At 31.1% G+C, this 13,925-nt stretch overlaps 1 protein-coding gene across 2 annotated transcripts in view; it reads left to right on the forward strand.

Moving 5' to 3' along the window:
• Window positions 1-2,719: 2,719 nt before the first annotated feature.
• The window catches only part of LOC122534153 (putative phosphatidate phosphatase), a 70,312-nt gene continuing 59,106 nt past the window's right edge, over window positions 2,720-13,925 (forward strand). For both annotated transcript variants that reach the window (XM_043664524.1, XM_043664523.1), the window contains exon 1: window positions 2,720-3,093. In XM_043664524.1, the coding sequence (XP_043520459.1) occupies window positions 3,030-3,093 (64 nt within the window). In that variant the 5' untranslated portion in view covers window positions 2,720-3,029. The remainder of the gene's footprint in view (window positions 3,094-13,925) is intronic.

A 13,925-nucleotide genomic window follows, 5' to 3' on the forward strand; every position in this document is an offset into this window, starting at 1 on the left:
GTCAGAGTCAGCATCAATTGTTAATATATAAATGGCTAGGGTTATCTTTGTACATATTATGTACGATTTATTACATACGATATATATATTCGTTACTATTGTTAATGATAATTACCGGAAATGTGAAATGTTAGAAAAATAATTCAAGGTGGGTAAGAATATGATGTATTATTTTGCACTGTATCTGTTATTGTATATGATCGCCTTACATAATAATAATAATAATAATAATAATAATAATAATAATAATAATAAATATAATATAATTATGTTATTTCAGTGTAATAGTGTTTTACTGAGTTGTTTGCATATTAGCATAAACGTAAGACAGTGGCGAGAGGTAGATAGTGAACAGTATCATAAAAAATTTGATTGCTATTTATAATTACTAATTACTGTATATTCTATCATTATTAATCACTTTTTTTAATGACTATGAATTTTTTTTTTATTTTTGAGGAAGATTAAATTTAATTTAATTTTGAATTTTGCAGCAATAAGTGACAATTATTATAAATGAAGGTGTAACAGAGTAAACAATAAATCAACACATTTATATACAGCAGCATTATGTATTGAATAATTAATTGGTCTTATAACTTATATATTGACTAGTTTATGTTACGTAAGTAAGAAAAAATGTCATATGTTGTATAGTTAGTTACTCACTGGTATTCAAATCATCGATGGTTTTAGTTTGCAAGCTCATTTCGTACATGAATCAGAGTGTAAAAATGAATCATCAAATTAGAGCCAACAGTACATATTTTTTATTTGATTTTCTTAATTGTGGAATCTCATTGATTGTAGTAGCAACAAATTAATATATTGCAGTAAATATATAGTAAATTAATTAATATATTGTAGTGGTAACAAATTAAAAAAATAACTACATTTAAATGCTAATTGGTGGAGCAAATGTTACGTATAATATTGCTTCTACGGTAGGTTGAAGATAGATTTATTAATAATTGTTGTAAATTATTACGATTTGTCAATTTTATTTGAAATTTTTAAATTTAAAATTGTTTATTTATTATTCGGTTATTAAAAATATGCTAATGCGTTTGAGAAAATGATTTGATGTAAAAAAAACGATTATTTTAAATAATTATTTATTTTTGCAAATAATATAATCATTACATGTACATATATGGTAATGTAGATTCTGTGATTTTAGTTTACAATCTGCAATGTTAATTCAAATTCAAACATTTTCCCGCCATTTGGTGTAATACCGGCATTTTTTTGAAATAATCTATAGTTTAGTACTTTGATCATATGTAATTCAGAAAATAATCATACATGCAATATGTGACTTGTGCATATTTTAATATTACATTCATCTTACGTTTTAGTTGAATAAAGAGGTTGCTAAAGTTATTAAAATGATTTTTGTATTTACAACACTGCAACACTGTATGTAATAAATGATACAAATCTTTCATGGAAGATTTTGAATCTGAAGCTAGCTATGTTATGATGATTATAAGAAGCTTAAAATGAGAAACCATGAGAACTATAGAATGAAAATGGCCAAAAAAATAGTTACTGACATTAATAGAGGATACTTTAATATCACAAAACTACAAAATATCACAAAACATTTCAAGTATAAATATAAATGAAAATATAGAGCTATAGAGCAAATATAAATAAATAAAAATAAAACTATATGTAGAATTTTTATTTTATTATACAAATAATGTAAGTATTTATGCAAAAATTTAATATTAATAAAATATTAAATTTAGACTTTTAAATGAAATGGCATTACGTCGGTGCTAGATGATATGAATGAAAGTTATAATGGGAGCTATCTTGAACAAACGGAAGATGTGCATCCAGGTATCTACGGCTTGTTTTACGACGGAGCAAGAAAAGGTATTACAGCGTGCACTTCCTTTAAATAATATTTGCTCTTACTTCCATATTTTTCTTTAATCTTATCTTTTTTCACTTTACAGAATGTCCCAACTATTTCCACGACCTCTTGTGCGTATTAACAATCCCTGTGAGAGGAGCAGATAAAAGCAATTTGAGGCAATGACCTTATTTTACGATATTGGGGATCCTGTATTTCTTGACAATTTCAAGAAGGTAAGATGGTTTTCCTTATATATGTTTCTATCATTCCAGAATTTTAGGCACACAATTAATATTGTAAGTACATTCTTGTTTAATAACTTTACTATCATAGAATGCCTACACGCAGCGTGCTTGTACATTTCTTATGTTTTCGAAAATAATTGTTAACCTTAAAAAATTCACTGTTGCATATCGATAATATTAGGTAGATAATAACGATATTTAACGATAACTTTGGCAACTATTTTTACTCAAGTGCCATACTTATTTTTCTGAAAGATTATTTCGTTAAAATCTATTTATTTCATTTAGTTTTCACAAATATAAAATCTTTACTGCTATATCTTTTATACCGTTTTATTATTGATTACTTATTATCGATCGTCAAATATCGATACTTATCACGGATTCGTAAAAATGTAACGGTCGCACACCGAATAATAGAACCGAATAAAATAATCGAAAAGGTGAGCGTTCATTCGTTTCGTGGAGGAGATTTATATTTTATGTTTGTTTTATATTACAATGAGCACCCATTATTAAACTACGGACTGTGTATTCACGGACCGGGGTAGGCACACGTGCGTTTGTATGCGCGGACAGAGCAGTGGCGCGAGACGCAGCCGCAGTCGTCGCTCGGATCTCGATCGGGCCGGTTGTATACTGTGTTTCGTAGGTAGATTCGCGAGCCACCATTCGAGCGTCGTTCAGTCCATTCCGAGCCGTATGATCGGGATGGTTTTTTTCTTAGTTTTTCTAGACAACCACGCGTAAGCACGTCGTGTCCTCCTCCGAAGTGTACTCGTTTTGCCTATCTCGCGATCGTGTAGCAACGTTTAAGTATCAAACGTTCTTCCTTCTAAAAGTTTGATTTGAAGAAAGCGGGACAAGGAGAGAGGGAGGGAGATAGAAAAAAAGAATACGAATCAGTCCGAGTCACTATGGATCGGTCATCGAGAATGATTCTACGAAAGATCATCATTGATTTCGTGTGCTTGCTCGTTGGTAAGTGGATCAACATATTCGTACATGTAGACGCGCGAACGGGTAGTTAGAATGTATCTGCAATTCGTAATACGACTGGTTCGCGAGATTCCTTTGTATCCGTGCTAGAGGAGTACGATGAACGATGATTACGTTATATCAGGCAGCTGTCAGATTGACAGTCGAGGCGCCGCACGCGGCCCGTTTGATCTGCCACCGAGCTAACCTTTAAATTGGCAGGTGCCTGTGTTCATTCGGGAATTGAAAATATACTCCGATGTAAAATAATGGCAGGGTTTGTTGAGTCAGAAGGGCATTCAAACAAGCTGCCTTGTAATTTATCAAATTCAATTGTGAACCATTTTTAATTGATTTACGTTTGGAAACAGGCTGTTTAAATAGCGTGATAAACAATGTAAGATATAGGTAATATAGATATTATGTGTATATTGACAGCTTGACGGCCATAGTTTTCTACGAGAATGTAACTTTGAATCATCAAGAAAGATAATAGAATGTTTGTATTTATTTTTGGATGTTTTGTTGTTTATTTATATATAATATTACGTAATACCTCCTCAAATAATTTTATTACAGGTACTATTTTTCCTTATACTCGATATATCGTATTCGATATACATTCGATATATCGTATTCGATATATCGATATATTTCTCATTCTTTTGTTAATATACGAATATTTCATAACACCTCGTAATATAGAAGTTCAATTATTCTATGCAAAGACTGAATTTCGATTTTATTTTGAAACTTGGGTGATCTGACCTACATGCGTCGTATTACACAATGCGTTGTTATTACCACATTGCGGATGTTTATGCGAATCCATGTTTTTGTAAATGTAGTTAAGAAATCCGAGTTTGGGCAGAGAATTGTTTTCATTATTTTCAATGACGGTGACACAGCACTTTAGATATTCGTGTGCATTACAACGTTATGTTTATATTTTCGAATTTTTCCATAAATGCATAAACGTGATTATTCCGCTTTCTGTCTAGTTTCTTTGTTTACGTGCGCAATAAAATTTTACTATTGCAGCACAGGTCACATTCTACCGTAAAATGTAAATAGATCGCGCACGTATGAAGGTTATTGTTTAAGTAGGCGAGTTCCCTGGGTTACATACCAATTGAGATTCGCGGATTTCATTTGCACGAACGACGGAAGAATCGATCGTCCGCCACGTTCTTAGATAAAATTAAATCTCGACAAAATTTAATTTAATTTAATCGCGTTAAGCGTCACGGATACCGATGGCAATTAGTTTCTCATACGTTTTCGTACCGAGCGAGTTCCCCGAGGTTTGCATTTTTTTTTTTCTTCATTGCATCGTCAGCGCGAATGTGCAAGGGAATTCTTTAGCCTTCTGCCGGTCTGTTTAGTTTCTTGATGTTCGATGTTTGAAAACAGGTTATGAAAAATTGTTTAGATTATCTCGGCAAACACACACCCTTTAGCTCGATCGATTTAATCTGAGAAGTGGTGACACGGTTTCGTTTAACGGGTTGTATCTGGTACGCTGCAGTTATTTGATATTTTTCGTGTAATGTTCAAGGAGATTCCATAGATGGGCCATTTTTAACGGGAAATTTTTTGATCAAATTGTTCTTCACGACCATTCATGATGAATGTTGAAATTCGCGCTCCAAATAGATTTATTAATTTTTTTGGACATAGAAAGTTGAAACGGTACGAAAACGTATCATAATAAAAGTAATAATAATAATTCTTTTGCAATTAGAATAACGAAAAGGCCGACGTAATGGTATCTGCCTGTATCAACGAACATCAGATTACATTTATAACATGATTCTCCATAGTGATCATTGTCTTCAGTAAGATAGCTAGTCCCAAGGATCTCGTATACTATCAAATAGTATCTTGTATCTGCGGGTTTTCAAGTAAATTCATATTTTGAGAGTACAAATTAAAAAAAACTAGATAAAAAACTGGAATTTTGGATTTTTTCATATTATATTATATTATTTTTTATTTTTTATTATATTATTATTATATTTATTATTATTATATTATATTATTTTTTATTTTTTATTATATTATTATTATATTTATTATTATATTATATTATTTTTTTATATTTTTTTATTATATGGAGAACATACTATATAAATTCTTCGAAGATCGCGAAATTTGGGGAAGTTCGCGAAAGTCGCGGCTAAAAGTGTCTTGCCAGTCGATAAAGAGAAACGCGACGAGTGGAGGGACTGTGGACACAGATGAAAACCAGATAACGCAAAAATGAGTATTATTCACGGCGGGAAGTAGGCCGAGGGCATTTTCGTCTCGAAAGTTGCTCACAGGTGTCTATTTGTTCCACCTTTGTTTGTCGCGTTTGCCTTCAAATTACTTACATGCGACTGAGTCTGAATCGTAAGGTTACCTCATTTTTCTTCTCTCTCTCTTTTTTTTTTCTTTACAAAACCATTCATCCGTTACATACGTGTTATTCGTAGAGATATAATTTTAATTCTAAAACGATAATTATATTGTCTAATTGCATTCTCGTCGCTTGATTTTTTTATATTTTTGTCGAATGAATATTGATACAAGTAACAACAAGTAGCTTGAAAGAAATGCGCGAGAAATGTAAATCACGTCGAGAGTAATAGTAGATTCCTGTTTTATCCAAGTGTACGATTTGTTTGTTTGGGATTCCCCCAGTTTAACACTAGATGTATCAGAGTAGCCAAAATGATAAATTTGTGTTTTTCTTTTTTTCTTAAAATAAAATTATATAGATTCCAGATTTTAATAATGACGCATTTATCAGGTTTTGAATGATTCTTTTATAAGATATAGGATATCTTACAAATGATAGGTACATAATGGCTTGTATCTTTCTTCTTATGCATAATATACCTTTCATTTTTTAATTTTTTTGATAGAACACTAGGACCACTCAATCCTATCAAAATGATTTCGATTTTTTTGCAATTACATGCAAATGTGGGTAGTAACTTAATAATTCTAATGTTAATAATTCAACTTGCATCTCTATAGTATTGATACTATAGAAATATTAATATTTATAGAAATATTAGTATTTACTGTTTATTATTAATACTATTAATACTAGAAATATTAATATTTATACTATTAATATAGAAATATTAATATTTATACTATTAATACTATAAAAATATTAATATTTACTGTTTACTATTAATACTATTAATACTAGAAATATTAATATTTACTATTTACTATTAATACTAGAAACATTAATATTTATGCTATTAGTACTATAGAAATATTAATATTTATATTATTATTTACTATTAATTACTATTAATATTTATATTATTATTTACTATTATTTACTATTAATATTTATATTATTAATATAAAAATATTAATATTTATACTATTAATATAGAAATATTAATATTTACTATTTACTATTAATACTATTACTATTAATACTAGAAATATTAATATTTATACTATTAATATTTTTTTTCTTCTTTTTTCTTATCTTCCCGTTCTTATCTATTCAGATCTATTTATTGCGAAAATATAATATCAGTGGTTTTAATGGTACCAATCAATTTCCCTCGATGACAGAAAATTACACGTAACTCGGTGATTGAAATATTTATTAGATATTGTAATAGTACACGGTGTAACGTTGTTCTCACAGCGTGTAGGCTGTTGTTATATTATTACGTTGGGGCATGTGCCCTGATAGGTAGGATGTTGATTTAAGGCACGAGTGTGTTTTAAAATTAAAATAATTGGCACGCGTGTAATGCATGTATAACGATGGAAACGGGGCGGTAGTAGCATGTGATTATGTATTTACGCTGTTGTTTGCGACGAGGGAGAAAAGCGGTCGGTAAATAAAAATGAAAACAAGAGAAAATATTTTCTTAAATTCATTATATCAAATAAGTTATCGAGCCAGCAAAGTTAGCAAGGTAGAAAATGAGATTAAAATGTGAACGAGTACGTATTAGCATATATATATATATATATGTACATATTTTTTTTGATACACAATCTACGCGGGTATTATATCAGTTGATTCATAGTTCATAATTTCATAAATTCATGCTAGTTGACACGTGAGTATTACTTGAAAGGAAGTAGTAGTTAGTCAGCATGTAATTCGTCGTTCTTTAAGAGGAACTGATTTCAGAGTAAAGAGAGTGGAATAAAAATGAGCAGAAACGTAAATTCCTCGATTACTTTGCGAGTAAATAATTACAATAGTGGCCTGGACAAATACTGCCTATAATCACTGTATAATTAATGCTTGTTAATAAGTACCGCAGTGTCCAAACGAATTTCTCGTTCTCTTTTTCGTTGAAATAGAAACGTAACGAAATATTCAGTGATAGAATTTAGAGGAGAATCTAAATCTAGGAGAGGGAAGTGTTATCAATTCAGTTAACTCTCGGCAGGGAGCTCTGTTCCTGGAGGAATATGATAATATAGAAATCAGAAACGGTTCGATTATAAAAACGAATTCATTAAATGATAACTAACTCTGACGTGAGTGTGGAAAGAAATGCTTCTCGATTCAAGTTAATTAAGATCGAACGAACGGAATTGAAGCGAGCAGGCTGAGAAGAATGCTCTTCTTTTTTCTTTTTTCCTAAGGCCGGTATTCTTTGACTTTTTCGTCGGCTATTGTGCCCGAACCTTCGAAGCGGTACGACTAAACGGAGCGTGTCTTTCACGATTCTCTCTAATAACTGGACCCTTTCAAACTTCGTTAAGCGGCAGAAACAGGTCCGGGCTGGGTGGTGGCAGAGTATTAGCGGCAATTTTGTCGGAACCTGTGTGTCACTGGGCCTCGCTCGCTGGTTAACACGTGTTAAATCGAGCCCATACAACGGGGCCGCAAGTGCAGATTAGCCGCTGAAAATTCGCCTTGATTCAATGACTGAATGGAAGGTCAGTAACTCTCTCGATGGTTTTGTTGCTCGATGTTTCGTTGGTCGATGTTAAATACTTCCCACGAATGTCCCTCTCCGAACAGCGCAGGGTGGTCTTTCTGCGTGGCAACCTATAGTGATCTCTTCTTCGTAAAATCGAAAATACTTATTATTATCTCGTACGATCGAAGATACTGTGAGACGTGTTATCTTAGGTGTAAAATTATAGGAATTGATAAGGTAGTTTCAACATCGAAAGTTAAAAGTAATAATCTGATTAAAAAAAAAAAAAAAAAAAAAATAGAAGGTATTGAAAATGGCAGTGTAAATTTTCAAATTGGATTGAATCCCAGGTGGAACTTTTTTTCTTTCTAATTTTTTTATTTAATGAGAAAAATTTGTTTAAATTAGAAATAATTATTGAAATTGATGTAATAAATCAGAAATAATTATAAATTAGAAAAATTAGAAATAATTATTGAAATTAATGTAATAATATATAATAAATAATGTATATGTATATTGGTAATTGATATTTACATTAATTGTAGAATGAATAATAGGATACTTATATTGAATATTTTAATTAATTTATTTTATATTTTAATTAATTATTCAATGTATAATATCAACGCTGTAACAACTGATGATGCCATTGTAACGTCAGCGTTGGTGATCTATGACGTTATTACAGTCTCGTGCGATTTTTAATAGTTATTTATAGTTGTTTACTCACGCACTCGGCATTTCTACCTTTCTATTTTTCACAAATGTATAGTCCACCGGCCATGCTCCTTTATGGAACATTCTCTCTCCACGGTAGAGATCAGATTTAGTAAATGTTTTTAAATAAAGCTTTTATAGAACCGGTCGCCGCGATGTTACACACTATATACATGTCAGTTTTAACGATTCACTGACTTGAATCTCTGACTAGAAAATAAATTTTTTTCCACGTGAGACGAACGCAGTATCTAGAATATCGGTCGAAATTTTGGGATTAATTGACCACTTGCGCTAGTGGCTGTGGTTCGCGGACCATAACGAGTGACCAAACCGTGTAATTCGTCTTTCTTTCTTTTTGAATTTTCATTGGTATATCGCTGGACAGAAATTACTGAGAAGTAATAAATTTATTTATTTAAATATTTCAATATTTAAATAATTAAATATTTATTTAAATATTTCAATATTTTATAACTATATATTTAAAACAATATTAATTTATATATATATATATATAACAATATTTATAATTGTACATTTAAAACTGTAAAAAATATTGCAATTTTGGACGTCATTCCAGCGCAACATGTTAATAGAAAAGTTAATAATGAGTTGAAGCAACATTCAGAAGACCTGACCGACACAAATGGGGGAAAAAAATTTCAACGTTGTCATTGATCAACTCAATTTCTTTTTTAATTAATTTCTTCACCTTCTGAGTACTAACGTCCGATATATCGACACCTATATAATATCGATAATAACACCGATAATATTATTATTGCAAATAAATTGTAACAAATTACTGCAAAATAACGTAGTCTTTATTTGATTTGATTAACTTTGAAAATATAGGAACCACAATAATTTACGTGAAAACATGTAAAATTAAACTTCGCCTGGCGATTTAAATCCGTCCATCAGCGAAGGACGGATTTAAATACTCCGTTCTTAGAAGGTTAATGTAATGTTCGATTCTAGAAAGAGATAAATGACTTTTGTAAGTTCGTTCGTTGAACGAAAAATGAACATACACGAACATTTTCCACGTGGTGTCGATCAACGTGACTTCATGACCAAAGGCGACAAAGATTCCGTAGTCTCTACTTAATTTCCGGGGATGACGTCGCTTTCTGCAAGTATCATGATACGGGAGCGTGTTCACTCGTTTATTTCTATCTGGCGGACTCACGAATAAATCTCGAGCCAAGGGATTGAAAGATGAGTGTTGGCGCGATGTCCGCGAGTAGGAAGTGTTAGGGGAGTAGTCGTGTCTTCTCGAGCATATTCGAGGCGAAAAGGACACGAAGCACACGCGACACACCATGTGAACCTCATTGCCTCGAAACCGTTACCACCATCGCATAACACTGCTTCGGAGCCCTGAGAAGAAAGTCGCTCGTTAAATGTTCTCGATCCTGGAACGTCTTTTCTCTTCGTCTGTTCTCGTTGTCACGTGTACTCTCTCTCTCTCTCTCTCTCTATCATTCCTGGTGTTTCTCGAATTTGTCAGAAGTCTTGCTCTATTCTATTTCGTAGTATTTCAGCGTGTTCAATCGACGTTGCGTATACAATAGATTTTAAATGTCCCCACAAATGAAAATCGAATGGATTCAAATCCGGAGAACGAGCAGGCCATGCAAGTAGGACCTCCACGACCAATCCATTTATTTGCAAAGTGTTGATTGAAAAATTGCCTGGCCACTCGGCTAAAATGCGGCGTAGCTCCATCATGCATAAACCGCGTACGAAGATCTAATATCGACTGGAACTTTCTCTAATATTTCGTGTAAACGCGTGCTGAAAAAAATCAACGTACTTTGTGCCTGTTAGTTTCCCATCAAGAAAAAAAGGTCCAATTAAAAATTTATCAATTATTCCTGTCCATACGTTTCAATTAAACTGGTGTTGATGATCTTGACTGCACAATAACACGTGGGTTTTCTTCATCCCAATTATGATTATTATGAAAGTTGAATGTACCATCCCTGGTGAAACTAGCTTACTAGAGTTTGCTCTGTTTATAAAGTTCATTATATCTCATAAACGAAGACAGATAGAACACTTATTTATATGACTTTTCTTTCATTATTTTATTAGGCGTATAATCAGCTCCCGAAGTGGATCCTACAAGTTACGAAACATCCTGTATATTATGTAATAATTTAATGTTTAATATTTGTTAAATCGTTTGTATTAAAATTCCGGTACGATTTCGAATAAATTATAATATTGACAAAATGGAATTTAATGAGCGTAGAATGCAAATGGACTGTAGATTCCACTGAATCGTTAGATTTGTTATTTCCAACTTGATTGACTTGTAAATGAAATTCGATCGATATATATACTTTAAAATTCACGCTTGAAGTTTCTATCTTAACGCAGTTCGTAACGAGCAGAAACGTTCAACGAAATATTCAATTTCTGCACTCGGAAAACCGTGGTCTGTATCTTTTTAGGTGTATTTTATTCCGAACGAGTCCGCCCGTTTAGATGGAAATTAGTCGACCGTTTCTGTTTCAGACACTCGGTAAGAGGGGGAATTTATTTCAACGCGAGATCGGATATTTTCTTATTCGCAGAATGATTTAACGTTGTGGGTGTTGGAATTGTCGGTACGACGTGGTTCGAATGTTTCCGATAGAGTGTCTTGTTTCAATGGACCGGTTAGATGAATAAAAGTATTTAAAGGAACCAGTTGGAAGAAAAAACATATTTAGAAAATATCAATCAGCTAATGAATATATTTAGATGGATAGTACCTGTGTTATTTCTGGTTCTTACTCTTAAGGTGTCAAGAGGAGGAAATTGTACTCGTGTAGGATATCCTCTGGATCGCTTTTCTCGTGGTTTTCTTCCTCTTTTTTTTTTTTTTTCTTTCAAACTCCGGTACCAGTTTATGAAGGAAATTACTGACACGTATATTACTGTAATACGTTGTACTTGAAATACACGGATTCAAACGAATTTTATTATTAATTAATAACACGTATCAACGCCGCAAATGCTGTTAATGACAGGCTGATGAATTAGTTTGGAGAGACGAAGGTGTCATACTACAACCGTCAACATGGTTAGAATAATCAGTTTATATATATATATATATTTAGAAATTTTATACATGTAAAATAATGTATTCTTTTTTTTAGAGATTCAAATGATTCTTGAATGACATTGGAAATTGTGTAAATAAAAGCTTTGCTTTTATTGTAAAACCCTGTACAATTTTTATTGCTATTGTGTTGTAAAATTTTTCTATTCTTTTTACTTTAATATCTCTGAGGGAAATCTTTTTTTTCAGCATCGACAGAAGGGTAGCTTCGGTGTTAAATAACATTGACACAACATATTTATTCATTTGTGATAAAAATATATAATACTATGCTTTTTTAGTATATTTAAAGTATTGTTAATAATATAGTTTCATAGTATACTTAAAATATAGTCCATAGTATAATTCTGTGGTATATTCAAAATATAGTTAATAGTATAGTTTTACAGTATACTCAAAATATAGTTAATAGTATAGTTTTACAGTATATTCAAAATGTAGTTAATATTATTTTATAGTAGATTCAAAATATAGTTAATAGTATAGTTTTACAGTATACTCAAAATGTAGTTAATAGTATTTTATAGTAGATTCAAAATATAGTTAATAGCATTTTATAGTATATTCAAAATATAGTTAATAGTATAGTTTTACAATATATTCAAAATATAGTTAATAGTATTTTATAGTAGATTCAAAATATAGTTAATAGTATTTTATAATAGATTCAAAGTATAGTTAATAGTATTTTACAGTAGATTCAAAATATAGTTAATAGTATAGTTTTACAATATATTCAAAATATAGTTAATAGTATTTTATAGTAGATTCAAAATATAGTTAATAGCATTTTACAGTATATTAAAAATATAGTTAATAGTATAGTTTTACAGTATACTCAAAATATAGTTAATAGTTTTATATAATAAATATATTATATATTAGTATTACAGTATAGAATAAATATAATACAGTATGATATAGCAATGAATGTGTAATATAGCATAATATACGTATATGCAGTAATAATAAATGTATAGTACAATATAACGTAGCAATAAACGTATAGAATAGCATCCAAGTATCGACGTACATCGGTTTTAAATGACCATCGCTGTACACATATGTACGTGATTGAGCTGTAAACCGGAGCACGTATCCTCTCTTTTATTTCATCTGATAATGCCGCGCAAAAGGAGAATCGCGAACATCAACATGTTTCTCGCCGTTTCCCCCGCCACTAAATAAACGTAATCGATACTAATACGAAAACAATTTGCAGTAACAGTATACATGTGTCGGTAACCTCGCCGGGTGTAATATACTCGCCGGTTTCCAATACACTTGGCGCGAACGCGTGTTATGCAAGGACTGATAATGAACACAATATGTACGTGCGTATTATTCACGATTACGAACGGGACGGGCGTGTGTCCTACGGTGTGTACAGTCTGAGAAAGCAAAATCGATTTAGATCCGCCTTGACATCCATTTAAAAGCATAGGTGCACACATGTACGTGTACATATGTATGTATGTATGTATGTATGTATGTATAGGTATCATAGGTGGTCATCGCCGTGAATTCTTGCTGACCGGATGACTGAAGTCGTTGCCAGTCATTTAATAATACCGTTTCTTCGCGCTGCCATTCACCTTCATCCTTTGTCGATCATGTGTTAATGTGTCGGAGATGCTTCGTCCCGAAACATTCCAGACGCGAAAGTTTACTTCGTTAGATTAGCTTTTACATTCGCTGGCAATAATGGAAGGAAGAAATGAGAAACATAATTATGTCTAATGTATTTATTGTATGCTATGCTATGATATACTAAATATAATATAGTATATTTTCTTATAACTTGTATTATAATACTAGTATACTATAATACTAGTATAGAATATAATATATTTATTATATACTATACTATGATACTAATATATAATATAATATATTTATTATATGCTATACTATAATGCTAAATACAATATACTATATTCTTATAACTTAAATTATATACTTATAACTATACTATTATATACTATAATACTAATATATAACATAATACATTTATTACTATTATTTACGCTATTTATATAATACTAGACAATATATTTATTATATACTATACTATAATACTAAATACAATA

This window comes from Frieseomelitta varia, unplaced genomic scaffold (genome assembly GCF_011392965.1).
Source record: "Frieseomelitta varia isolate USP_RPSP 00005682 unplaced genomic scaffold, Fvar_1.2 scaffold_577, whole genome shotgun sequence".
In the NCBI taxonomy this organism is placed as follows: Eukaryota; Metazoa; Arthropoda; class Insecta; order Hymenoptera; family Apidae; genus Frieseomelitta; species Frieseomelitta varia.